The sequence below is a fragment of the Paracoccidioides brasiliensis genome, assembly GCF_000150735.1.
Source record: "Paracoccidioides brasiliensis Pb18 unplaced genomic scaffold supercont2.1, whole genome shotgun sequence".
NCBI lineage: Eukaryota > Fungi > Ascomycota > Eurotiomycetes > Onygenales > Ajellomycetaceae > Paracoccidioides > Paracoccidioides brasiliensis.
The window spans coordinates 2901097-2928266 of NW_011371358.1; the positions used below are offsets into that span (position 1 = coordinate 2901097).

A 27170-nucleotide genomic window follows, 5' to 3' on the forward strand; every position below is an offset into this window, starting at 1 on the left:
TATTGAGATATTCTAAATCTATGATCCCAAGTTCATCTCTCGACCTATGCACTAATCAAAGAACATTGAAGCGAACAGGAGGGAAGCAAAATAAAGGAGAACAACAAATTTCGGAAACTGAAGCAGGACCCGTCAAATATCCATGGGTCTCCAGATCCACGACAGATCTTCTAGAAGTGACGTCCCTTCCCGTTGCATTCTGGGAGGCAGCACCTCCCACGTCCGTGCCGACAGATGTTCCAGCACTCCATATAGTCTTCGAGATTATTTGCAGCGAGGTATATGGGAATGGGGAAAGCCAGCAATAATCCAACATTTAACCACCAAACTGCGTGTTGCAGCGCTATCCATGTCGGCTCATCGTTAACCAGGTTTAGACATGTCTACTAAATTTGCAGAATGTTGCATCAACTGGGCTTGGAAAAAGGAGCAACCTTGAATCAATAGAACAATGGAACCTCTCTGGGCAAGAACGCTGAATGCATGCTCATGACTGGTGTAATTTGCTATGTTATGTAGCATTGGAAGACAGCTTTCACTTGAGTATTATCAGTTGTTGAGTGGTAAAATCAGTCGACAACCGCCAACAAGAAATGAGATAGATGGAGGAGAAGAAGAAGAAGAAGGAATGGTTGAATACAGAAACTTGATTTTCTGTTCCCTGCTAAAATCCACAGATCCAGGGAGGAAGTTATATTGTGGTGTGAAAAGTGATATGTTATTTCATTTATTTCCTGTTTTCTCAGTGGTTGGAATTTTTATTCTTCCTAGATCCCACAATATTCTATTGGTCTTATGAGCAAATAAGAAGCTTTGGAGCAGTTTTTTATTTTATTTTATTTTACTTTATTTATTTATTTTTTTGTGTAGGTTTGTGGGGGGGGAAAAATGAGATTGCGGGTCATCCCATCAATCGACTGTAGCGAGTTCATTGAAAAAGTCAAGAAATTCCCTGCATTTCAAATTCCTTCCTCAGGCAGCGGCTAGCGATACCGCTTTACCAAAACTTACAGGGGGGCTGAAGCTGACTTCATCTCCCGGCTATCCAGCTGTGAAGGTGGGTTGAAATGTCCACGGGTGTTGCATCATGAGTAGTAGCCAAGGTAGAAAGCGAACTGCGAAAGTTACCAATCAGATTCCTCTCGCCAGAAGTCGATGGGGGAATGGAGAAAATGTTTATTGATGAATCATGATGGCTTCAAAGTTAAAATGATGGCGGTGAACATTGCGCTTGCTGCTAAATTACTCCGTACAGGGATGTGTGTTAGGGAAGAACCTCCCTCGTGACTGGCAAAAAGCCAACTGTACCAGAAGGTGGAGTGTTGCTCCAAACGCCTTTTGCTACCGGGCTTGCGGTATCACAGGTCTTAATGTATGTGCATGATGGATGCACATTATATTTGTCACATTTGTCACATTTCTCGTCTCCGATGTAAAAACTATAGTTATATAGAAGCAAGAAGACCTGCTTCCGCGCTTCGAAGGACGAAATCTGAAATGCCCAAACTTGAATTTTTGGTCCAGGAACTTGTGCAGCCTCAGGACAAGCATGGATTCTTCGGTTTTGACATAATAAGGAGGTAAATCTGACCGCCCTCCCATCCCGACAGTTGCCGTGGTCAAGGTATCACAAGCAATATGGAAGGGCGAAACCGTTTGTCTTGCAACCCTGTGACAACCCATGTCCTGGGAGGCAATCACCCGGTTTCGAATTAACCTTAAAAAAACTCAGTCTGATAATTTGTTCACTCTTTATTACCCTTGTTTCCATAGTGAACTCAGCGGGATTTCCTCTGATGAGGACGATGAATGCTTAATAAGGGAGCGTAAGTCACACAAAGAAGCCTTAAATTTAGGCTTTCCCAAGGCAAAGATTGATCAGTGGCATTGCTGCTTTCCAGGAAGCCCTTCTGAATGGCGAGCGGAAGATTTGTTCAAAACAGAACCATATCTTGAGATACTCTCAGGGGTGTATTTCGAAACCGCAATATTTTGAAGCAAACAAAGACAGGAGAAGAGGAGAAACACGTAATTTCCCTTACCGCATCACAATCTCAAGCGCCCACTCCACCGCATGTCTTTCGTTCCTAAAATCATTCTCCGTCGAATGATGCCTCATTGCTAGAAGCGTAGCCTTGTTGTTGTTCAATCAGCCAATCCACGAGAAGAGAGAACCCAAGGTTTATTAGAAAAAAGTTATATAAGACGTTGTTATCATCCATGGATACGTACTTCATTATACCGGGGCTTAAACCCGGCGCTGGAGCTGTGAGTGAGAATAGCCAGCCTGGCTGTCCATATTCTTTCTAATGACCTGTTGGAGTGGAATATTTTAGAATTGGGAGAGCCGTTGAACTCAATCTCTTCACCAGCTATCTTGTAGATGTGAATTTCTTTAAAGTTCTTCAGACACTTGTTCTGTTGCACCCTCCCTCCCATGATTCCCAAGGGTCTCCGACTTTGAATATGACCAATTGCTGTTCACAGGTGGTGCCCAGTGGATAGAGGAAATGGAAGACGAAGAAGCTGGGACCGTGATTTTCTTGCGCCAATCGGAACTCAGAAGCGATGACTTCTGTGTTCAAAAACTTTATATCTATCTTTTCCACGATCTTGTTCTCTGGGACTCAAACCCTAACGGAAACGTGGAAAAGTCAAGGAGCCTTTTACGATTTTTGACTTCTTTTTCCGTTCTCTGTCGGATGCACAGCAATTTTGGCGATTGTGGCGGGTTTGTTGGCGTAATGTACGGCATCTAAACTGTCCGTGATTCATCGATTTCATGCGGCAAAATTGAGATATTTTATCAGCAGTTAGCAATCGGGAATTCTGCGGATTAGAGCTGTTCTTTGGGAGATATGAAGTTCATCGCAAGCAAAATATTCACAGAGTTCGCAGTGAAGCGTTTTCGTTTTCGCAGCCATCTCTGCATGGTTACGACATTGGGATGCATGAATTTTCTTCCAGGTCCTCCGCCCCATGCGGAATCAAGAAAAGGCCAAATACTGGGAAATACAATTCACCTCATCCTTGTTAAATATGTCAACAGCAAATCCAATAGTTGGGTTTTGCTGAACGGCAAGAAAGTATCCTGGCAAACTCAATATCAAGAAACGAGATGATTCCTCTCCATGTAGGAATCCTCTGCACTTCCTCTCCACACAATCTCGTACTCGCAGTTACTCCATACACCCATTGTTATTCGGGAGTAACCATCCGCGGCGAAATCCCCAAAGCTGAGCCGTAGCGAAAATCCATAAAAGCAAAGTTCCCGGTGCAAAACAACTCCACTTTTGCTAGCGCACCAGCATGAATTGTTGGAGATCAAGAGTTTATTAAGTTTCGCAGTAGGGCCCAGGACCCCGGAGGTGCTAGGACCCGCAAATCTTGGTATGATTCCGTTGGGTATTATTTTAGCATACCCAGTCTATCGGAACAGGATCAGCCGTGTTATTAGAAATTGACAAGTGCCCAAGCTCAAGGAAAAAAAAAAAAGAATTTGCCACAATACGATGGAAATATGAGACACGGTTCCATCATATAATTTATCATGCCATATGGATGGGCTCCTTCAATAATTTTTATTTTTTTTCTTCTTCTTTTGAACAGGATAGTACAGTGATGTGATGAGTGGCCAGGGACGGCAAATAATGGATCCAAACTGCCTCCATGGCATAATCTATGATGTCGCTATCTGGGGACCCATTTTTGAGAGAGGAATTGTAAAAAAAAAAAGGGAGGAGCTGTGAATAATGTGACTGTTCTTCCCGCTAAATAGTGTGGGATTATCGGTTGCACTGGCTTCAATCACAATTGACAATGGAGATCTATTCTGGGACATAAGAAAACATCCCAATGAGAAGCTCTGGTTTGCCTGTAATTTCCACATTATTATCAGCAAGCGAGTCAATCATTAACAGGGAGTGAGAAGTTAATCGCACCACTTCTGATCTGACAGGGGGCGGACGTACTATGGCAGATGGCTGGCTCAGCCTGGCTGTGCTGTTTCCGGACAAAATTTGATTGCTGATTTTCTATGTGCCGCCCCACGTTCTGTATCACTATATGCGTATGAATCCGCACAGAACTTCCATGTTTATGTATGTAAGTAGGTCGAATGCTTGTACGCTGCGTAGAGCATGTTTACCGCCTTGGTTCGGTGTGGATTGTGGGGATTGTGAGGGTTTATGTGGGTTTTTTTGCATGCAGAGATCCATGAACTCCGAGATATCAAGGTGTCATGGACAATCATGGGAGGATGCGGAATTAGTTTATATGGTTGTATCCTGTTCCTATTTGTTGAACGCAGCCGTATCTAGTGACTTCTTGCGTCGTCTGACCAGAACACTAGCAGACTCGAGCGCTTTTTCCTTCTTGGTGTGCCCACAGGCACCAGTAAGCGGGCAGGACTCTGTAAATAATAGTAGCAGGAATCAAGTTATGTCCTGCCTGGGAGTCGCTATTCGGGCGGAAATATAGGTAACTGGGTCCGGTCATGCATATACCGTCGTTACAGCTAAGTCGATTCCTGACTAGCCCGGCAGGAAGCAGCAATCCATCCTCCCAGTTCCAAGAACAAATGAACATCGTTCCGTCTCAGCCCAGCCATTGAAACTCACCTTCTCATCATCAACACGAGGCCAGAGGTCGAGTACGTACTTCTCTTATCTCACTCCTGGCCCAGACCCTCTGAAGTCCGCTTGTTTCATTCGACGGCTCCATCCATTAACGTAACGAAGGTTCAACGTCCCGTCGGGCTTTTTCTTATAACCTCCGCTTTACTTCGACATTTTCACCTCTCAAATCCAACTTCAACTATTACACGTCTTCGTCCACCATTTTATTTGGATTCCTACCTCTGGGGGCGCGCTTTTCCCGTGTTTCACCCATCCGTTTATTGATATTGCCATTTCAGGAACAAGAGGGTGGCCCAACCCAGGAACACCTCGTATTGGGAAAACCAAGTCGCATATCCGTGGTACAGTGAGCCCTGTTTGTGGCAGGTTTCTTGCCTTGCTTTGGCCCTAGCATTGTTTGGAAATCAGACCTGGTTGTACCCCAGGTCACGCAAAGTGAGCGGAGAGTAGGCTTGAAGTCGAACTTGATACACGGACCTGAGTGAGCTATAATGATTCACCGGGGAGCTTGACCGTGGCAGTTGTTGACCTGGGTTTTGCTGTCCATATTCATCTCTTCTTTAGTGTTTTCTTTGGCTCCCATGACTGCTAGTGTTCCCCCGTCTTTCGTAGCTTAGAATTGTTTCCCCCCCATTTTCATTGTTGTTGTTGTTGTTGACAGCTTCGATGCCAATACCGGTTTTGTCCGTCTCTTAACTTCGACTTCCAAGACATATATTCATTCATCGTTTGGTCCGGTTATGTGACGCGACGCGAACGATTCCTCCTTCCTCCTCATCTCCTTTCAGCACTGCATTTGTATCCGAGCATCCCAGGGTGGGAGTCGTCGCGATTTCAGTGTTTCGGTTGCCAGTGTAAAGAAACTTGCGGCCTCGATTCATTCCTTCTCTCGGATCTGATACCTACATAGCTATGAAAATGGAATCTCAATTCACGGAACGAACAGCCCCAACTCCCGTAAAATCGGATGGCAAGACGCCTTGGATTTTCACAGGGCGGGCAGCCAATCAGTTGCACTCGAAACAACCTTCGAACCACACTCTACAGCCAAGAAATCATAGCATGTCAATAGATGCGAAGAAGCTGAATAGAAGCCATAGTTCAAAGGGAAAGAAAAGTTCCAATTCACTGCGCCGTGTGAAGAATAGCAGTGATGTATTGAGGCAAAGAGCCTTAAAGCGGTCAAACACAATCGATGTCACGCCAGAGAGTATTGGAAAAGCAATGCTTGGGGGCAGAGAAGCAAGAAACTTCACGGTTGGGAATGTTGGTCACAACGGGAAAATGTACTTGAGGTATGTTAAACGACATGAAATCACGCGCGTCCTGTCCGAAGCTTTATCTGAGCTGACAAATTGATGTTTCCAACAATATTTATGGATAACTATAGACCCACGAACCGAAACAAAATGCAGCATCTGCCTTTCGTGAAAACCGCCACTGCACGCTCAACCAAACAATACTTGCGTTCAGAGGCCCACCAGGACGATGAGTCCAGATTGGCTAGACATAGTATGTGGTCGAACTCCCAATTGTCAGAGCTTAGACCCCACCTTGTCCGGGAGAACAGCAACAAAAGCACATATGATACGTCAACGATATCAGACGACCAAGGGTCAACGCGGCATTCTCTGGATGAAATTCCGACATCTGATTCTAAACATGCTCGCAAAGAACTGCGAGTTGTGATTGAACGGCATGAATCGGACCGTCCTAAATCTGGTGAACCTCCGTTTCCAGCCATTGAAGTTCCAATTCCCCACTTCCGCCTCGGAGGGTTTCGATTTACGGCAGAAGGAAATCCGACCTTACGCAGTTCCGCTTATACCAGGACGTCTGTAGGTGGCAACATTCGATCATCTACATTGACGGCAAATGACTTTGATATGACGCGGAACCTCTCACATTTAAACCAAACCTCAGAGCCTTCTCAGCCGTTTCCGGATGTGTCATCAAAATTTACCCGATCTCGGGTTTTGTTTGAAATACCCACATCGCTACCAGCTCAGGCATCTGTGTTTTACAGACTGAGAGAGCCAATTGAGCCTTCAATTTTTGATTTCCTTGTTGGCGTTATGGATGACCCGTCAGTTGTCCGCTATGTTAAAGGTTCGAACGAAATATGCGCCGCAACTCCAGCTCGGATAGTTGCACAAATTTCATCGGACTCATTTATGGACTACGAATTGGTTTCTGACTTTTTCCTAACGTTCCGCACCTACCTCTCCCCAAGTAACCTACTCTCCCTTTTGTTAGCAAGGCTTGAATGGGCGATTAATAAACCAGAAGATGACGGGAGGATTATCCGGATTCGAACATTTGCAGCACTAAGGCATTGGATTCTTAATTACTTTGTCGACGATTTTGTTATCAATCGCGACCTTCGAGTTCAATTTTGCCAAAAACTCAACCAGATATATGAGAATGTGAAAAATTGCAGCAACAACAGCGCAAGTGACCTGAAAATCCTTCTTGATTTAAAACGTTGCTGGAATGGAAGATGCGCTCTCTACTGGGATTCGCCAAATTTCCTCGGCGACACCCACCCTGATGAGAAAGTCCTTCCGGGAGGAGTTGCAGGATCCAGAGATGCTCGCCTAAGTTGCTTAAGCGGCATCCCCTCTTTGCGGGACGTTGAATCGCAATCTGAAGAAGTTGCCTTACACATTGCCCTTCCTCCACTCGGGACCATTCAGCCCAGGGCGAAAGACATCCGTTCTTCCCAGTCTCATGTACGCAATATATCGACAGCATCCGGACAAGATCTACCGCCGTCAGCAGATAGTGTAAAAAGCATTCAAGCAGTTTCATGTTCACTTCCCTCCAAAGTCCCAAAAAGGGAATCTTTCCGCTCTACCCGTCCGAAGGGGCCATATCTCGTTTTAGTAACGACTTCACCACGAACTTCTCCTGCATCTCCTGGTCCTTTGCCATCGGCACCCATGATCCCTGTATGGCGTCGACCGGCTCATTCCCATAAACGAAGTGGAAGTTTTTCAGATTCGGTTCGGGATGATAGAGCACCCTTACCAGCACTAAACCTTGACACTCAGAGAAAGTCCCTCGTACAAGCGTTGCCTCAGACGGAAAGTATCATTCGAGGCAATGCCTATGCGCCCATAGACCCATCTGTGCCTACAATCGCACCCCCGTCGCCGACGATGGAAGCGGCGCACTTTGATTTCTTGCAAACAGAGACGACAGGGAAGGGGGGGAATTCTTCCAAGAACCCACCAGCTATGAAAACCTTCATTGGAAATATTCGTCGAGCTCTGCAAAATAGGCATAGTAACAATTCTTCTTCGAGCGGCCCGCAGGCAACGAGTCCAAATCCCGTGGCCCCATTGAGGGGTAAAACCTCTGCACTTCCCCTCAACGTCGGGGTCGGATCAGATGCGTACAGGGAGAAACGGCCAGGTCCCGATGTTAGAGTCACTCCACGGATTGACATTTTGTGTGACGATGCCCTCCAGAGCTATCGCCATCTTAGCATGCAAGAATCACGGAAGTTAGTACCTGTTGTACCTGAGGTTTCTGACATTGAATCAGAAAAAGTAACTCCGCAGCCGGTTGTGGACAGGCTAAACCCGGAAAATATCTATAAATTTGGGGTCTGGCCAGAGAGGATACATAGCCAGCTCTCAGCTGGGAGCAAGTCAATTGTTATAGTGGATGATACCCGCCCACCGATCCCCATGATGTCTGGGGCTCTACAAGCTATCGCTAATTCCAATGGTTCACGACAATCCCAAGAGACGCCGTTACAACCTCCTGAAGAAGTCGTTGATACTTTGGTGAGTGTCCCTGGACCGTCCTTGCAACATTATGCTTCGGATCATTCTATATCTACAACCCGAGATTTTCGGTGCTCTGAAGAATATGTTAGACCTTCTATACTTCGCAGTGGGTCAAAAACTCCAGTGAGAGCGTCATCGACTAAACTTCGAAAGTATGCTTCCTATCACAGTGGGATGATACGGCGTGGGACAAATTCAAGCATTGGCTCTACAAGAGAATCCGCATCACATTCTGCATCTCCCCGCGAAGCTCCGGAGAAACCACTTGCACGTATGCTTCGCCGTCGTCCAGGTGGGGACCTTAGGAAAATACAAAATGTGCATGATTTAGAAGTTGGAACTATTAAATCTTTTGTCTCTACGACATCATATACCGAATCAATGGGAGAATCCGTCTTGTATATGAATGGGGATTATGGCGAGGAAGTTTCATCGATTGAAAGACGCGATCATCCTGATGAAGTTCTCCTTCCAACGACAAATTACTCATTTGTTGGAAAACGTCGTTCGCGACAAATACGAGCGTCATTTGAGGCTGCCGTTGCCGGGTTCTCCAAGATCCCAGACGACGAAGATGGGGGGATTGAATCGACTCTGCTAAAGCTGGAAGGGAAGTGGGAGAAGCCGTCGGCCATCCGTCAGGATCATCAACATATTGGCGCCAATTATGTCGATAACTGTATAGATAACCACAACCAGGATCCCAAGGGAGATTTTTATCAAGAACAACACACTGCAGAACCTGATGCTGCGCTTGCGTCCCAGTTGGATTCAAGAGATCGAAGGTCTTCTGCAATGACCGGACAATATGCTGAATCGTTCATGGGCTCCGAGGATTCGTACTGCTCAATCCCGCTCCTTGAACGTGGTTTGAATGACGACTCCATGAAAAGCCCAAATTTTAGGGAATTGATTCCAGTCTCACAGCTATTGTCCGGTCCATATGAAAATCAAGCGGTTGAAAAGCCACAATCTTCACATCCATCCATCGATATGGTTGAAGAGACAGAGAGTATGAAGCGAATTCCCCGAGGTTCAACCATTCCGAGACCCCACACACTGGAGGCAAATGGCAATGACTGTGTCGACTGTGATGAAGATAATGACAATGGTTATTGCTCAGAACTGTCTTCAGAGATATCAGTGATTGATAAAGATGAAGTTGTTGACAAACAATATGGGTTAGGTGTGATTAGTGCCAGAAATATGGAAATCCCGAGCCTAGGGGTACTTTCTCATCCGTTGACACACCCTCCTTCTCCACCGATGACCGTGCAACATCTCGGATTGACATCTTCCTATGCTGCTCCTCTAGATCCCCTCTCTTTCCAAAGGCAACCGATTACCCCAGACTTGTCACCCAACTGTAAAAATCTGCCCAGTATGATGGCACCGCGAACACTGGATATGCAACATCTTTCGAACAATGTTTTGTTTAATTCACAAACCCAGACGCCGTCGCAAGCGCGGATACCGATCCAAGGAACTTCGACTATGGCCTCACCGAACTCTCATCATTTACCATTCGTTCTAGCCTGTGAATCCATGGTTTTGGCCCAGCAGTTCACCCTTATTGAAAAAGCCGCACTGAACGAAGTTGACTGGAAGGATTTAGTTGATATGAAATGGAGCCACTCATCCCAGTCAACGCTAAATTGGGCAGATTATCTCTCCCAGAGTGATCGTAGGGGTATCGATCTGGTCGTCGCCCGGTTCAATCTAATGGTGAAATGGGCGGTGTCGGAGGTTCTGCTGACAAGTAATATTGCTGAGAGAGCACAGACGATCACCAAACTCATCCATGTAGCTGTCCACGCGCGGAGGTTACGGAATTACTCGACCATGTTGCAGATTACGATTGCCCTATCTTCAGTTGACTGTACGCGGCTGAAGAAGACATGGGAGCTTGTGTCAGACGGCGAGAAGGGGTTGCTTAGGGATATGGAGTTGCTGATCCAGCCGATTCGCAATTTCCATAAGTTGCGGTTGGAGATGGAAACTACTAACTTGCAGGACGGATGTGTTCCGTTTATCGGTGAGTGCAGTTTTCAATGCCTTCTCAAATCCACGCTTCCTGAGAATCCAAAAATATTAATCTGAAATTTAGGCCTCTACGTCCAAGACCTAACCTACAACTCCCAAAAGCCTGCCCAGATAGCGAGCACGCGGGATGGTGAGCCCCTCGTGAACTTTGAGCGGTATCGCACTGCAGCGACGATTGTGAAAAGCCTGCTTCGCCTCATTGATGCTAGTACGAAGTATACTTTCGAGCCTGCCCATGGTATCATCGAGCGCTGCCTTTGGATATCTGCGCTGCCTGATGAGAAGATCGTGGCTCTGAGCAAAAGCCTTGAGCATTCTCAGTAGGCGAATACGGGCGATTTTTCTTCCTATTTTCTTATTTTATTGTTTAATTTCTTTGGTTTAATAGAAGGGCTTTCGTCCTAGTCTCATATTTCCCTTATGATTTTTCCGAAACGAGTTTCCTTTTAACCTTAGCCTTATCTAATGGCGGATTACGATCTATTTGTTTTACTTCTGGTCTGTCTTGATAAGCGTTGTATAATTATTATGGGCATCATGATCTCTGTTTCCCCTCAGCGTTCAGTATTTTCTTACCTGGTTTAATTTCTCTTTTTATTTCCCCACTATATCTCCAGCTGGCTAAAAATGTCATCGGTGTGTGTGTGCGCGCTTGTCATTGCTCTTTTCTGGGTCGGGTACCAGGAGTTTTTATTGCAATGTTTCTCATAAATTCTTGCATCCTGTTGTTTGGCTACTTGCTACGGGATAGATAATAAATGGAGTTTTCCCGCCCTTTATCAGGATTAGGGCATGGGATAATACAGTTTCTTGGAAATTCATCTATGATTCATGCGAGCAGCGCTCTACATTATCCAGTTACATAAATAAATCAAGAAAAGCATACAACATTAGAATATTCTCTCGACCAGATGCATCAATACATAAATACTGGAGCCAAAAGTATATTTTGATCGTAGATATTCGACGTCAAACACGTGTGGTTGCCTTTTGTGTGGGGTGGAACTTGGCTTCTTGTAGGCTTGCCGGGTTCCCAAAACCACAACATCAACCTCATTCCAACCACATATCCATTGGTTACCTAATCTTTGCCCTCCGCTTCACTCGGATGTACATCCAAAATACAAACAACGACGGGAAAATACTCTCTTAACCATCCCATTCTACCGTCCCCAACTTAGCAATCGATAATTCCCAAAAGCAAATCCTCATCAGTTGCCCCTCGCTCCGTCCCCGCTTATCCGCCTCAGGTCCCTGGCCCTCATGGACCCCCAAACCAACCAAGTTGGGCTGACCACCACTGCTAGTATATCCGGAGTTTGATTGAATGCATATGCCCTTTCGACGAACGACCTAGCTAGCTAGTCGCCGTTGCTAGTGTCGCCTTGTACATAAAATATATATGCATACATCATTGACCGCAAACACCATGGACGGTAGTGAGCCACGCCCGGGAGAGGAGGGCTTCGATTTCGGTATTAAGAATAAAAATGCGGGGAGGAACAGTTACAGTGTTGATAAGGAGGAGGAGGAGGAGGATATTGCGCATAAGCCAAGACAGCTACCAGATGATCTACCCACATCGCTGGATGATAGAAGGTCTGTGCTGACGTTTCCGGCGGAGACGGAGATGTATGATGCGTGGCAAGGTGCGTGCTTGATTTTGCTATCTTTATCTTGTTGCTGGGAAAAAAAGTGAAGGGGGAGGAAAAGGGTATGATACTTGATCTGCTCTACCCAGGGACGATTTGGGGACTGTGGCGGGACGCTATCTCATGACTTGCTTTATCTTACTGATTTCATTCTTGAGAATTTTGGATGAAATTGTTGACAAGAAGATGACTAGGCCAATCCCAGTTCCTTACTACCCCAGTGCCTGCGAAACCGCTATCCTTCAACCTTGCGCTCGATGACGAAAGCCACGATGAAGAACCTAGCATTCGCTCCCAATACACAAATAGTTACTACCTTGATCGAGAAGATAACTCCACTGCGCGCATGGAAGATTCTGACGCGAGGTTGATAGAAATGTTGGCAGCCCAGGCTGCGCATAGGGAGGTGGAATTCGTCGGTATGGATGAGGATGATATCGCCGCAGACGAAAATATGTCGAAAGGCGAAAAACGGGAAGTTTTACAGAAGAGCTTGAATATGGCGGCCAGCAATGGTGATGTAGAACGGGTGCGAAAGCTAGTGGGGGGAAAAGCGAGGGAATATGTCGATGTCAACACTCCGGATGAGGAGGGGACGGTGCCACTGATATACGCTAGTTGCTTTGTAGGTCACAAACCTCCTTTTATTCCTCGGGGATGGAATGCGCGGGCCTTCTATTTATCTCATCACAGTTTGGTTTGGGGCTGACAACGGTAATATTTTGTTTTTCTTTTCCTAATAAATTGTAGGGACACCAGGAGGTAGTTTCTGCCCTTCTTGAGGCGGGTGCCTATGTCGACAAGCAAGACCGTAATCAATGGAGCGCGCTCATGTGGGCAATGACGAACCGACATAAAACGATTGCGAAAATTCTCCTTGATCATGGCGCTTCACCAGATATCAAGTCATCCTCCGGTGGGACGGCGTTCGATTTCGTACAACCCGGGACCGACATTTCGAAATATCTAAATGAGAATGGGTATAATTTTGGTGCAGCGGCAGCTGTGGGTGACTTCTATGACTCTGGATTTTCGCATAACAGGTTTGAGGAAGAGATGGCTGAGAATGAAATGAAAAGGAGGATGATTATGGAGGAGAGTGCAATAAATTTGGAAGTTGACTTGTCGAGTTTGGGACTTGACGAGAAGCTTGATGTATGTCTAATACTACTCCCATTGCATGAGAATCGCAGGGACATCTATATATTTACTGACATCTATACGCCCAATGATAGTCTCCAGATGATTTCGAGGATCAGCAGGAATTTGTGTGGGATCGATGTCTTAATGATCAGATGTTTGTCTTCCAAGAGAGCGAGCTTGAAAATATTCTGGATATTGTTATTACGAACATGACGCCGCAGCGATCACCTTCGCAGAAACCCGTACCAGCCAACCTCCTTTTCCTCAGCGCCAGATACGCACATTACCATTCGAGCCAGGAGCTGTTGGCGAAACTGCTCATTTCGGCGACTGAGCGGATTAATGAGGTGGTGGAGAAGCACCAGTGGGATATGACCATTTTAGCTTTTTGGATATCGAACGCAACCCTTCTCCTACATTATCTGAAGAAAGATGGTGACTTGGTGCAAGCCACAGTTGAATTTCAGCTCCATCTTGCTGAACTAATACACGAGATCTTCATCCTTATCATCCGGGACGCTGAGCGACGCATGGATAAGGTTCTGGATACAGCCATGCTGGACCACGAGACTATTCCTGGATTTGAAGATGTCCATTTCCAGAACGAATGGAAACTATTTCGTTCAAAGACGAAGGTAAAACCTGAGCCTCTGGAAAAGAGGTATCGCCCTCCGTCACCTAAACGGAGGGCGCAGGTGTCGCCCCCGAAATATCACGTCGTTACTTTCGTCAACGTTGTTCGTATTAGATCTGTACGACGTGCACTCTATCATTACGACGCAGGTTCTAGCGCAGCTTTTTTATTGGTTAGGGGCAGAGCTCTTCAACCGCATTATGACCACTAAACGGTATCTAGCCCGAACAAAGGCGATGCCAGATTCGTATGAATGTCTCTGCACTAGAAGACTGGGCACGCAGCAACAACCGGCAGCCAGAACACTACGAGAACGGCTCAACATCATGCACCGGTGACATCACGGTAGATTCTGCTCGCAAATACCTAGCCCCGGTTATACAGCTGCTCCAGTGGCTTCAATGTTTCTCCTCATTAGGCGATGACTCCGAATCCCTAATCGCGACCCTTCAGCAACTCCAGCAACTCACTCCGAGCCAGCTCTTACATGCCGTGAAACACTACCGGCCCGAGGTGGGAGAAAAGGGCCTCTCCAAAGCCGCAATGAAGTTCCTTGTCGAGCTACAAAACGACCCATCCCGTCTCGACCAAATCTACCACCCACAGTCTCCGATGCTAAAACAGGAAGAAAACGGCTCTTCTCCTGCCACAGACTCGAAAGGCGCATCTGCTCCGGAGTCGGCCACCACGAGCAATAACCGTGAAACCGAAAATCCACCACCAACCACATCCACCGGGGAAAAAGAACCACCATCTACACCACGTCCATCTCATAACAATGGATCCTCCTTAACCAGCATCATCCAACCAACCCCTCCATCCACACCGTCTCTTTTCTCGGCCCCCCAAAAGCCAGACCCTTCAACACTCCTCCTGAATCCATCTAAGACACTCCCCTTTTCACTCCCGACAAGCACGGATATGCTTGTAAGCTATGGTGCTGGGTTTGGGGGTGTGAATCGGGAGAGGGAGAGGAAGTATATACCCACCGTGCCGACGGAGTTTTTGAACAAGTTTGATAGGAGCTAAGTTCTGTGCATCAGGAGGGTGGGAATTTGAGATGAGGGTTCGTGTCAACAGGATTTGGCTTAGGTTGCTGTCCTGGAGTAGCCAGTTAAATCATCTATTTAGTGGTTCCCCTTTCTTTTTTTGAGTTAAAAGGAACAAGCAGTCAGATGGAAAATAAATGAAGGCATAATTTTTCTTCATTATTTTCTTCTGATCTTTTTTTTTTTTTTTTTTTTTTTTTTTTTTTTTGCTTCTTTTTTTTCGCGCTGGACCTTTTGTGGAGTTGTGTATGTTGTTGAATAATAGTTATACCATTTGTGTCACTAACAGGCATGCATGCAATCATCTTCCTTATTTCTACTTGGTCCCTTGTAGATAGATAGTCCTTTTAATACATGAATAACTCCTACTACACTGTAGCAAACTCTAATATTCTTTCAAGTATAAAATGCAGATTTGTGAATCCGATTGCTTTAACCACTATAATGCTCTCTTTGAAGTATTTATATATAGTCCAATTGATAAACACTTAGAATTTCCTTCTAAAAGTCCGCTGCGAAAACGTCCACGTGCCCCGTCTCTTTGGGCTGAAGACGTGAAAAATTAATCGCTGGAAGACTTTCCCTGGCTCATCCCGATTCGGACTAGCTCAATCACATAATCAGAAGATAATGTTTGTTGTTTTTGTTGTGCGTCCTATTACGGACTAGCGCCCCGGACACAGCATAGCCCCATTAGACAGCAACAACCAAACCACTAAGACGTCCCGCTGCACGTGATCTGGATAGCGTAGCTAGCTGGGAACCCCGAACGAAAGCACGAACGCGATCTTCGTCATCATCTGAGATAGTTAACTAACTATAACTAGTTATCTAAATCTGACGGCCTCCAGCCTCCAGCCTCCGGGCTCGGGAGGCCAGCTACATGAAGGGAAATGCAGAGCGCCCTGTTGATTTCGCGCGGATCCAGGAACAGCTACGGATTAACTAGTTGTTCGAACTCCCGTAGGATGGTGTCGAATGTCAGTTTAAAAAAAAAAAAAAAAGGTCTCGCCTCGGACACGTTGATGATTTTTATCAGGGTCAACAACAATTAGAAGCCTCAGGTCAAAAGTTCAAAAATGCTGCATTGTCTCAACATCACCATAGTTGTTAATCTATACTTTTTAAACAGTTTCCTGGAAAGAACCAATATCTTTCAATGGTCCTGATATCATATGTCTGCAAGGAAGAATGGCTTGGGGGTTGGGGATGGTGGAAAAATGTGAAGATTATATATATTGGTAGCTCGTTGGGCTCAACCAACCGGATTTGGCCAATTGGTCACCTGAACAGGTGTTAAAGGAAGCTAATAAACGACCAGAAAACCCGGCTGACAGAAAAAAGGAGTGCTATTTTTGATCCTCGTCTCCCGACAAGGAGGAGGGGAAAAAAAAAAAGAAGAAAAAAAAATCTCGACAATTTTGGAAGGAAAGCGGAATTGGATATGGATTGATTAAGTTACTCGATCCGCCTCGGCATACCACTTTCCGTGACTCCAATCTCTTTTCCCCCGCGATGTAAATGGGGTTGGTTATATGTGACAGTTCGCGTTTCCAGCCATAGGGTTTCTCCACTTTTGTGGAGTTAGTTTATTCCATTTCACATGAGAGAGTGGTAATGGACGGGGAAATTTTAGGTTAGGTGGATGATATATATATATATACATATATATTTGTATATTTGAACCCGGGATTGTTGCAGATATCTCTTCATTTGTGATGGCCACCCGCGACAATCAAGTCACTAAGTAATGGGATAGGAGACAGCTGCATCTGCACTCCGTAGAACCTCTGGAAGCTTCCAGGTATTGGATATGGTAGCCGGTAGCCGAACCATGCAAAACTCTCGGTGTATCAGGGATTAAACCACCCTGACCTTCATGCTTGACCTGGAGATATATGGAGTAAATTGTAGCTGTTTTAACATCCCAGTTTTCAGGGAATACAAGGTCAGGTTCGGTGAGCGGTTGCACGAAGCTCCTATGAATGATGAAGAGTAATTTAATGTGCAGCGAGGTTGGTTACGCGTTCCTTGCTCCCTGTCGCTAAAACTGACACCGGTCTTGGCAACGAGTAACCGAACTTCCAAGGGCGGCTGTACACTGGAAGATGGGATGGATGAATCGGCTATTCCAATCAGGCAAAGCTCGGTGTTGTCCAGACAAGCGATGGCTGATAATCCGCCACCATTCCTGGTTGACCAGCCGCAATCTTTACCAGATGGGAAAGCTGTGGCATATGAAACGGGCTAGACTGGAATGCAGAGCAAGAGACAATCGTTGTCTTGATACCCGAATTGCCGGTTTGGGCATGACGCTGGGACAAGAGGTTCGAGTTATTTGTTTGCATTGATTAGACGGGAGAGGGTAATGTGGCTGTGTCAGAGTCGTTGTGGCTGCGGCTGGGTTGGTTGCTATGCAAGGTTGTCCCCCAATTTTTTATTTTATTTTTTATTCCCCCCCCCCTATTTTCCTTTTCAAGTTGCTTCCTCCGGACGGAGTGCAGAGGAGAAAGCGTAATTAAGGGGATAGTAGAAAGGAAATCATAGGAGAAATGTGCTAAACTTTTTGACACGGCTGTGTTCCAGTGCCGTGATTGTGCAGAAAAAAGCTAATTGTGGCTCGGAAGCGTGGGAGTGGTGAAGTCAACCGTGTAAGTTATCAAGGCAGGATTTGAACCGTATGAAGAACACAATTGTCATTGGATCCAACTCTTTCTTGGGTCCAATTGTTGCCAGAACTGACTAAGATTTGAAGATTTAAGCACCTCGGTTACCGAGCCTGGCCAGCTGATAGCTTGCTCAAAACAGATAGTCCATCCGGAGATCCATGTATCTATTAATTCATTCCATGAATGTTATTCCATGGATCTGAGTGAAGCTGGCTGGGAAGGTAATTCTGACACGCGCTATGACTCGTAGCTCCCAACAAATCCACGGGCTCCTTTGCCTCCGGCTGCTCAGCCAAGTTTCCCTACTCTAACAGAGACTCGGTACGTTCAAGCAGGAACCCGAGGAGGGGGGGGGGAAGTTGGGTAAGGAAGGTTGGGTAAGGAGGGAGGAGGGGAGAGGCGAGGATATTCCCAATCCGGGCTGGAGTGTGTGGTTGAGTTGGCATACGATAAGCTAAGGGTTCCTCAGAGGCTACAGGCCAATGAGGCCACTGAGGAGGCCACTGACTCCAACTGGCTCCACCGGCTCCACCGACTCCACCACCCTCGGGAAATGTGACTTTTCCTGATATGGGGACCATGTCAACCAGCAGCTCCGCCGCTTCGCGGGCCGGGATTGGTGGTTGTCGTTTGGGTTCGTATGTTCCCTATCAATCGTCTCATCCTACCAGATCCGTCCCATATCTCGCCGGGTCCTGTAAGATCTTGGCAGATCCTCCCAGTCGGTTCTTGTCTAGCGTCATCCCAGCACGGCCTAGCTGCGGCGGCTTGACTTGCTGTTCTGAAATGTTGGTGGCGTCATAACTGGGGGTCACAAGGCTCCCTGTACCAAGAATACGGCCCATCAATACAACACGGTACAACAGTGCACGTTTGTGTCCGTTTTGTCCGTTTTTGTTCGTTTTTGTTCGTTGTGGCCCTTTTCGATCAGATTGGCAGATTGGTTGCTCGGCCCAAGCAGAGGAGAGCAGGAAAGAAAGAAAAAAGAAGGAAAAAGAAGAAAGAAGAAGAAGAAGAGAAGAAGAAGAAGAAGCAATAAAGAAGAAGCAATAAAGAAGAAGGAAAAGAGAAGGAAAAAAAAAAAAAAACCATTAACTGCAGACCGCATCCGTGTAGCTGACAGCTTCAGCATCCAACAGCAGATTAATTGCAAACGGACGACAAAGCTTCAGACGGCTCGAAGTCCAACTCCCTCACTGCCAACTACCGGACAACTGGCTGTGGATCAAACCAACCACAAACAATCATCATTGTGTGTATCTGGTAAGTGTGTTGCTCGTGCTGGGGTACTCGTATTCTTGGAACCACCGCCATCCACGTTCACATCTACGGAGTGCATCCACGGTTAATCGACCCAAGAAGGCAACGCAAAAGGCATAGATAGATGATAGAACCAACTGCCGCTGCTAGCTAAAAACACTCATTCACTTCCCCGGTCACTCCATATCTATCTACACTTGGATCTTGTTCTTCTTCTTATTCCCGCCCTGTTTGTCGTTCGTTGTCTGTGCACGCTTTCCTCCCCCCCCCCCCCCCCGCCTCTCCCGCCCTACACCATCGCTTTTCCTCTCTGTACAGACATCATCATATTTCTCGTCTGTCATTTCCCCTATGGCATTCTAGTTATTCTTCTGTTTTCCCCTTCATCTTCTCATGGTCTACCGCGCAGCGACCCTTTGTATATCTCTGTGGTCTATCCTCCTCGGCCGTCCCCCAAAAAACCGCGGAAATCGATTTATCCCTCTCCTAGCGCTGCACCAGAATTCTACATTCTTCTCATTTCTATTGACCGCCATATATACAGCTTGCTTACTCAGTCCGCACTAACTCCCCATGGTCACCAACCCCAGTCTAAACAGAGACAAAAGAAAAGAAAAGAAAAGAAAAGAAAAGAAAAAAGGAAAAAGAAAAGAAAGTAAAAAAAGTCCGAGCTTAGACTTCCGTTTGACCCAATTTCGGTTTCCCCTTCAAGAAGCCCTGATCTCCTCTTTCACGCATCGAGCCACCATGCAACATTGAAAACCAACTACCATTGCGTCTTTCTTTTATGGATCACGGCTAGATTCCATCCATGTTGCTCACCGTGAAACCTCCTTCGCACCAGGGAATTTTAGCTCCCCATGATTACGCTGCTGTACCGCCTTCTTCCCATCACCACCACCACCATCTCCTCCACCACGATCACCACCCCTCCCCTCTTGTCACGCGCGAGACTCCTCCTGTCACGTCCCCAGATCCATTCCCCGCTTCCGCCGCCGCTGCTGCTGCTGCGCAGTTTGCCCCTTCTACAAAGGCCAACGAGGTTATGGACTCGACCAACCGAAACCTACCACCAATGTCGATAACTCTCGCCCCCCTAGATCGTGGTCCCCCGGTCATGGCTCCTATGAACACGTCCCTGTCCCATCTACCTTCCCCTCCTTCCCAATTGCAGAATACGGATGAGTCCATGCGCCAGTGGCTGCAGACGAAAGCTGAAGAGGATCGCCGAAAACAAGAGGAGGAACGCACGCGCCAGGAAGGATACCGACTGGACCAGCGCAAGATTGAACAATCGATGCTTCGAGAGTCCCTCATGGCTGGCGTACCTCCTTACATGGTACCTTTAATATTTGCTAATATGGGAGGCAGTGGGAATCTTCAATGGACTCAGCAGTATATCTCACAGATGTCCGGCCAGGGGAACTCGCAGCCACATCCTTCTCAGCAAGCCTCCCATATTTATGCGCATACGCACACATCACCGCAATCTCAGCCCCAACAATACCCGCCGCCTCAACAACATAATCAACAGCAACAGCAGCAGCAACATCATCAGCATCAGCAACAGCAACAGCAACAGCATCAGCAACAGCATCAGCATCAGCAACAGCAGCACGTACCTCACCCTTCCCAGCCCGCTCCTTCACCAGTCTCTCGTTGCCGTCCTCCGTCTCCTCAACAACCACAAGCGCAATCACAGCCGCAAGCACAATCTATGCCCCCCCCTCTTCAAATACCAGCAGCAGCCCAACATGCACCGTCCGAAACTCCATGGGATAATCGCATGATTCCTCCAAACCCTTACGCTGCACAACTGCCCCCTTCCATAGCCGGGCCTTCTCAGTCATCACCTTTATCTCCATCTTCTCATCCTTCGTACGGCCGTGCGCCATCAACCCGCCCGCCCAATCCGAGTCAGACGACGGGTCATCCAATGCCCAACGCAGCCCCATTGTCACGTATTAACACAGCTGAAATGAACATCCAACATCCTCATCCCACCAACACTGACGCGAATCCATCATATACTGTCTCGTCTCCAGCAACGAGACCTCAACAGCAACAGCAACAGCGGCCGTCATCGCCATCACTAGCCAAATCCGATTCGGGAGCTGGCACAGCACCAGCTCATCCCCAATCGCAATCGCATCGACCTCAAGTTAGTAGTCAGTCACAGTCATCATCATCATCCTCCCCCTCAATATACTTCCATCACTGGGTTCCACCGAACCAATTATTACAGCACAATAATAGCCCCTCAACATCAGCAGGTGGGACAAGTACAAGTAAAAGCCCAAATAACTCACCGTATTCCGCGCATCTCAATTCCCATCTGCGTTCTGATTATCAGAATTCTCCGAGGAAGAGGAAGCCGCAGTTCGTACATCAACCAGTCCCGCCACCACCAAGAGCTGAGACGTCGCCGGGAAGGACACCGCCAAAGGGCAATGGGCGGAGTGGGGGACATATGAAACATCAGAACCAGTCACACAGCCAATCGCAACCGCAGGGCCAGGAGCAGAAATATTCTGGCGATTTCCCGGAACTGGGGAGGCATGGGCAGATGCATGTGGCATCATTAGTTCGGGCTGAGGAAAACGAAAATGATCAGCCGACATCGGGGCGGGGTTCAAACAATTCGGATCGGGAGCGGGAGCAGGAACGGGAGCGAGAGCGGGAGCGGGAGAGCAGTGCTAAGCGAGAACGGAGTAGTGGGGTGCGGTTTGTTGCTGGTGGTGGTCGCAATGGAAATGATGGAAACAGTGCCGTTGGGAATAAGTACCCTCGAAAAGAGAGCGGTGGAGGAGGAGGAGGAGGAACAGGGGCAGATTCTCGAGAAGATTTACCACAGGGCGGTTCGGCCGGAGGAAGCAGTGGTGGACGTGGAGGAAGTCCTGAACAACCACCACCTACCCCCAGCAATAATACCAATAATCAGAACCATGGGCATCGTTCCTTCGCTGGATATGATGCTTGTTCTGGTTCTGGTTATGGTCATGGACATGCACAGGGACAGGACGGCGACGGACCCCCACCACCACCACAGCAGCAACTTCCGCCAGCCAACAAAGGGATTTTCAGCAAGCATGCGAACACGTACCGGTCATCTACGGACCCATCTCCGGTTCATGCCAGTTCGAGAGAGGAGGCAGAGGGGCAGGCGGCGGCGGGTTGATGGTTAGTGTTGCTTGTTTGAGCTTTCATTTTTACCCCCTTTTGCTGACATACAGCATCTTAAAAGAGTTTTTTTTTTTAATAATTCACAGCTATCTTTTGTTGTTGGTTACTTTTTAATATTGTTAACATCACATTAAGTCACATTTTTTCATAGTTAGGCATGATGTATATAATTTTGCTGATTTTGTAACTCAGTTTGTTTTGCCCTGCAACTCTTATCTCATATTTTTTTTTTAATTTTTCAACTTATTCTTATCTATGATTTTCACTCCTTTCTGTGTGAAGATTTTGTCAGTTGATATGGATTTATTAGATTCATTGCATTCATTTTGACACATACATGTATATACCTGTTTAATTGTGGTATCTAATTGTACACCCCACCCCCTTTTTTTTTATTATTATATTCAACTCTTTATATATATGCCAAAGCTTTTCTAATCATGGTTTCTTCTTCTTTTCACATTCTCATCTACAACATTTTATTGCTGTCCTCTGTAATCCGCAGCTTTACAAGTTACTGTATTGGGGGAAACAATTTAAGAGACACTCACTCCCCCTTCTCCTCTATTTTTGAATCTGGAACTCGATGTATATATTTTGGAGTTGAATGACATATAAAGTCATTGTATCTTGAACCTGTAATAATTTTTACTGTTCCTATGAAATATCATCTAGAATACTTGTTTTGTTTTTGTTCTTCAAGTGTGATTGATTATTTCTATCAGAACCTAAAGCCTCTGTCCATCCATGCAAACAGTTGGGCATTATATCACCAAACTTAGAAGACACATCGCTCGTAGCAGCCACAAAAGCGAAAGTGTTCATAATGTGAGATTCAAAGCGTTAGCGATTCGCGCTAGCTTCGAAAAATCCCTTGTGGCGACAACGTATTGATTTGAATGGCAAACGAAGGTGTTCAGGCTGGAGAGACGGGGTTTTATGAATGGTGGAAAAAAAATTTAAAAGGGGTTCGACAGGTGGAAAGAAGTGTGAGGGCAAGAAAAAACAAATGCCCCCGGCCAGGATCGAACTGGCGACCTTGAGATCGCTAAGTAGTTTGTGCTACCTATCATATTGTAATAGGACATGAATATGAGACTCACGTGATAACCAACTACACCACAGAGGCGTTGCTTGTTGAGCTAGGAGTGTGCGGGGCCTGTATTTGTTAATACAATTTAAACGGCTTGATACTGGATATATTCTTTGCTATCACTCTCCCATTTCATAAATCTAAGGATTTCAATCTCGAGCTGCAATGACCCACGAGAATTCTCTAGGCGAATTCCTGAATATCGACACGAAACCCATACCCGTTACAATACTCAATTCGCAGGAACACATTTTACGATCAGAAAAACTCCCACGGAGTGAATGATTTACAGCTGCAAACAGCTGTATCTCCATTTTGCGTAACATATCTGCCATCTTCACACATGCCTGCTCAAGATTATCCGCCTCAGCTCCTTGTTGAAAATAGAGGGATTCCTTGATGATTCCAAAAAGTTCAATTTTCCCAATGGATGGCATAAGCTCAGGCGCCACCAACGTTTGCTCATCAAATAGCTCCCTGATATAGCGAATGAACCCCCATCTACATGTACAAATGGTTGACATGTTCCAGAGACGCAGGTAGTTCGTTTGCATTACATTTAATAAAATAAAAAAAAAAGGGGCAGATCGAGTCGTCGCAAAACAAACGGTGGTAATTCGCGAAACCGGTTGAAGATGAACGAAGCACTGAGAACTAGCTCTATTTCAGTCATCGGGAGCGTGTCGTATATTGTACTGCCCAGATCCACCTTGAATTCTTCAAAGCTCTCTTTGTAGCAGCGAAGGGAGGACAAGACATGGACGGCCTTTGGCTTGGTTTCAGTATTTCATCAGGGCCGCAAGGTGCGTATACCCCGAGATAGGCCAAAAATGTTCGCAGGGCCCTTGCAAGCGAAGGTCACGGAATAGAAGACTCTCCCCGTCAAAGCTATCTTGGATGCAACTCAAAATGGGGTGCCCTGGACGGCTGACTCGAGCATATTTCGAGGTGGGATATATCCAGCGCTCTCGGTTCGAAGTGAAGCTCCGGTGGATTGCGCGGGGCCATCTGTGTATCTTCTGTAATACCGAATGCCTTCTGCACGGAAGGATTTGAGAGCTGGCAAGTGGAAGAGTGGTGTGGTGTCGGAGGCTGGAGCCGGCTGCTACTCAAAAATATCCAGTAAACCGGAAAACTAGCTGATTTATTTTATTTTGCTTCAATTATTCCGAATTCGGAAACCTTAGCCCCCCCACACATGTTAATTGATTGATTGATGTGCGTAATTTAACATGCATAACCCATATAGCTTATTATGGGGTAAAAATACATGATTCATTGCTATAAAAGCTGGGTGAAATTTGTCAAGATTAGAGTTTGAAAAATCATGATTATTTACAAATTAAATTCAATGCTATTCTGATTTCATAGTAAAAGCCTGAAAGCAATTCAACAAAATTAAAATTATTGTAAATCAGGATATTATCTTTATTCTCTATAAAATATTTAGTTTGAATGTCAAAATCTATTTAAACCTCTTATTAAAATCTAATATTTATTTGATAAAGATAAATTTTTTTTTATTTTTTAAATATAACTTATTTAATTTGAAATTAATATAAAAATATATCTAAAAATTTAAAATATTAAATATTTATTTATAAAATAGTAAAAGTAATAATTGAAAAATTAATTTATTAAAATATTAGTTTTTATATTTTATTAAAGTATTATTAAAATATTTATTTTTTTTTACTATATTAAAGAAACTTTATTATATATAAAATATATATAAATAAATATAAAGTTTATAATAGCTATATATTTAAAATTATAAATTTTATTATTAAATAAATAATAAATATATAAATTATTTTTTATAATTAAATAATTAAAATAATTATTAAATATTTATATAAAAATTTTAATTTTATTGATTGTTTTTATTTAGTTTATAAAATAATAATTAAATTTAAATATATTAACTATTTGATTTATATTATATAATATTTAATTAATATCTTAAATATTATTAATAAAATTAATAATAAATTTATTTTATATATAAATTACTATTAAATTTAAATTAAAAGTTATATATTATAAGTTTAAAGTTAATTATTTATTAATATCCTTTAAAAAATTTTAAATATAAAATTTTTATTATATAAATATATTTTTAAAGTTAAATTTTTTATATAATTAATTAATTTATAGATAATTATATTTTTTATATTATAAATTTATTATAATTTATAATTAAAAATAAATTAATATAGTTTTATTTATTCTTTAACTTTAATTTTTATATTAATTATTAATTAATTTTATATATTAGTTAATAGATATAAATTTAAATATATTTAATATAAAGTATAAATATTTAATTAGTAAAGTTTAAAGTTTAAAATATTATAATTATTTATTAATAAATTTAATATTTTTTATTTTATAAAATTATATTTTTAAGTATAAATATTTTTAAAAATTTTTAAAATATTTATTTTTTAATTTTAAAAAATTAACTTTTAATTAATAATATTATAATTTTAATAATAATTTAAAATATATACTTTTAAATTTTATTATAAAAAAATACTTTAAAAGTTTTTTTAATTTTACTTATTTAGTTTATAAATAAAAAATTAAAATATATTATTAAATAATAAATATTTCATTTATTTTTTATATTAATAATATAAAATGAAAAGTATAAAATAATAATAAATATAAAAAAAATTAAATTTTATTTATCACATGTAAAATAATATAAAAAATAAATAAATATTACTAACTTTCAAGTTATATTTTAACTTTATAAACATGTTTTTTATTTTAATAATATAAAGAGTTATATTAAATTATATTTTAAATATATTGTAGTTTTATATATAAAACTTTTAAGTAATTATGTTTAATTAAAAGTAATTAATAATAATTAATAAATATTATATCTTTTCTAATTTTAAAAATCTTTAAATATTTTATATTTCAATGTTATATTAATAAATAGTAATAATTTTATATTTAAATTCTTTTAGTTAATTTATATAATAAATATTTTTATTATATTTTAAGAAAATAAATTTAAATAAAAAATTAATAAAAAATTAATATATTTTAGTTTAATTAATTTTATAATTAAAAATATAATTATTTTTTAAAATTATAATAAAATTATTAAACTTGTAAACTTGATAATTTTTTAATTTTTTAAAAAGTTTATTTTTAAAAATTAAAATTAAAATTAGTTACTTTAATATTATATAATATTATTTAATAATTTACCTTTAATTATAAATAATAATTTATTAAATTTATTATTTTATTTTTTATTATAGTTTAATTATTTTTTACTTAAGTTACTTAATTAACTTAGTTTAAAGTATTTCTAAATATATAAATTTATTAAATTCAAAGTAAAAGTTTTTAAATTCTCAAATTTCTGAAAATTATTCACTTTGTATAACTTATTCTTTGAGATATATCAGTTTATTCAGTAGTATAAATATAGATATCAGAATATAAAAATTCTTTCACAGCTATTGAGTTTATTCATTATGAAGTATTTGCTGAAAATATCATTTTTATCATAATTATTCTTTTGAAAGTATTCTCTTGTCAGGAATCATCAATATAAAATTAATAAGTATTTTGTCTAAAAGTTATTCAAGATATTAGATAATAATAAAATAATTAATTTCTTTATATCAATGGTTGTTTTTCTCTATTTTCTAATATCATTACTATCATTGACCTGAGATCTATCTTCAATATTGTTAAGAATTATAAAACTTTAAACAGAATTATCAGCTCAGTGTTAACACAATCTATGAAAATTCAATCATCAATAGATGCCTGCAACTACAAACATCAGGAGCCGCTGTCTCTACCTCTCAGTCTTCATAGACCAGAGTAATCTTTGGCTTGGGATTTGATTAATTGGTCTCAGTAACTCACTTCAAAGAAGCTGATGCAACAGACTGCTTGATTGCTGGTCTTTGTCACTGAGATTTTGAGGTTATCATAAACTATGCAGGCGGAAGAAAATGGGAGTGAGTTGTAATAAA

At 43.0% G+C, this 27170-nt stretch overlaps 6 protein-coding genes and 1 non-coding gene across 7 annotated transcripts; 3 read left to right on the forward strand and 4 right to left on the reverse strand.

Annotated features, from left to right (window-relative positions):
- Positions 1-2038: 2038 nt before the first annotated feature.
- On the reverse strand, positions 2039-2439 carry PADG_11164 (uncharacterized protein; the record flags this gene model as incomplete). The annotated part of the gene is made up of 2 exons (XM_010758458.1): positions 2039-2134; positions 2233-2439. The coding sequence occupies 2 exons, from the start codon at positions 2437-2439 to the stop codon at positions 2039-2041; spliced, it is 303 nt and encodes a 100-aa protein (XP_010756760.1).
- Positions 2440-5555: 3116 nt separating this feature from the next.
- On the forward strand, positions 5556-10801 carry PADG_00890 (mitotic regulator LTE1; the record flags this gene model as incomplete). The annotated part of the gene is made up of 3 exons (XM_010758231.1): positions 5556-5932; positions 6028-10469; positions 10542-10801. 3 exons carry the CDS (start codon positions 5556-5558, stop codon positions 10799-10801), a joined length of 5079 nt encoding a protein of 1692 aa, XP_010756533.1.
- A 1105-nt stretch (positions 10802-11906) lies between these two features.
- PADG_11165 (uncharacterized protein) lies at positions 11907-14935 on the forward strand (the record flags this gene model as incomplete). The annotated part of the gene is made up of 5 exons (XM_010758459.1): positions 11907-12126; positions 12324-12754; positions 12880-13284; positions 13365-14078; positions 14129-14935. 5 exons carry the CDS (start codon positions 11907-11909, stop codon positions 14933-14935), a joined length of 2577 nt encoding a protein of 858 aa, XP_010756761.1.
- A 3161-nt stretch (positions 14936-18096) lies between these two features.
- PADG_11166 (uncharacterized protein) lies at positions 18097-18469 on the reverse strand (the record flags this gene model as incomplete). Its single annotated transcript, XM_010758460.1, has 2 exons — positions 18097-18189; positions 18293-18469. 2 exons carry the CDS (start codon positions 18467-18469, stop codon positions 18097-18099), a joined length of 270 nt encoding a protein of 89 aa, XP_010756762.1.
- Positions 18470-19695: 1226 nt separating this feature from the next.
- On the forward strand, positions 19696-22062 carry PADG_00892 (uncharacterized protein; the record flags this gene model as incomplete). Its single annotated transcript, XM_010758232.1, has 1 exon — positions 19696-22062. The coding sequence occupies one exon, from the start codon at positions 19696-19698 to the stop codon at positions 22060-22062; it is 2367 nt and encodes a 788-aa protein (XP_010756534.1).
- Positions 22063-23077: 1015 nt separating this feature from the next.
- Positions 23078-23196, reverse strand: PADG_11167. The gene has a single exon. It is a non-coding gene; the product is annotated as a tRNA-Met (tRNA).
- A 113-nt stretch (positions 23197-23309) lies between these two features.
- PADG_00893 (uncharacterized protein) lies at positions 23310-23833 on the reverse strand (the record flags this gene model as incomplete). The annotated part of the gene is made up of 2 exons (XM_010757724.1): positions 23310-23661; positions 23769-23833. The coding sequence occupies 2 exons, from the start codon at positions 23831-23833 to the stop codon at positions 23310-23312; spliced, it is 417 nt and encodes a 138-aa protein (XP_010756026.1).
- Between the last annotated feature and the right edge of the window lie 3337 nt (positions 23834-27170).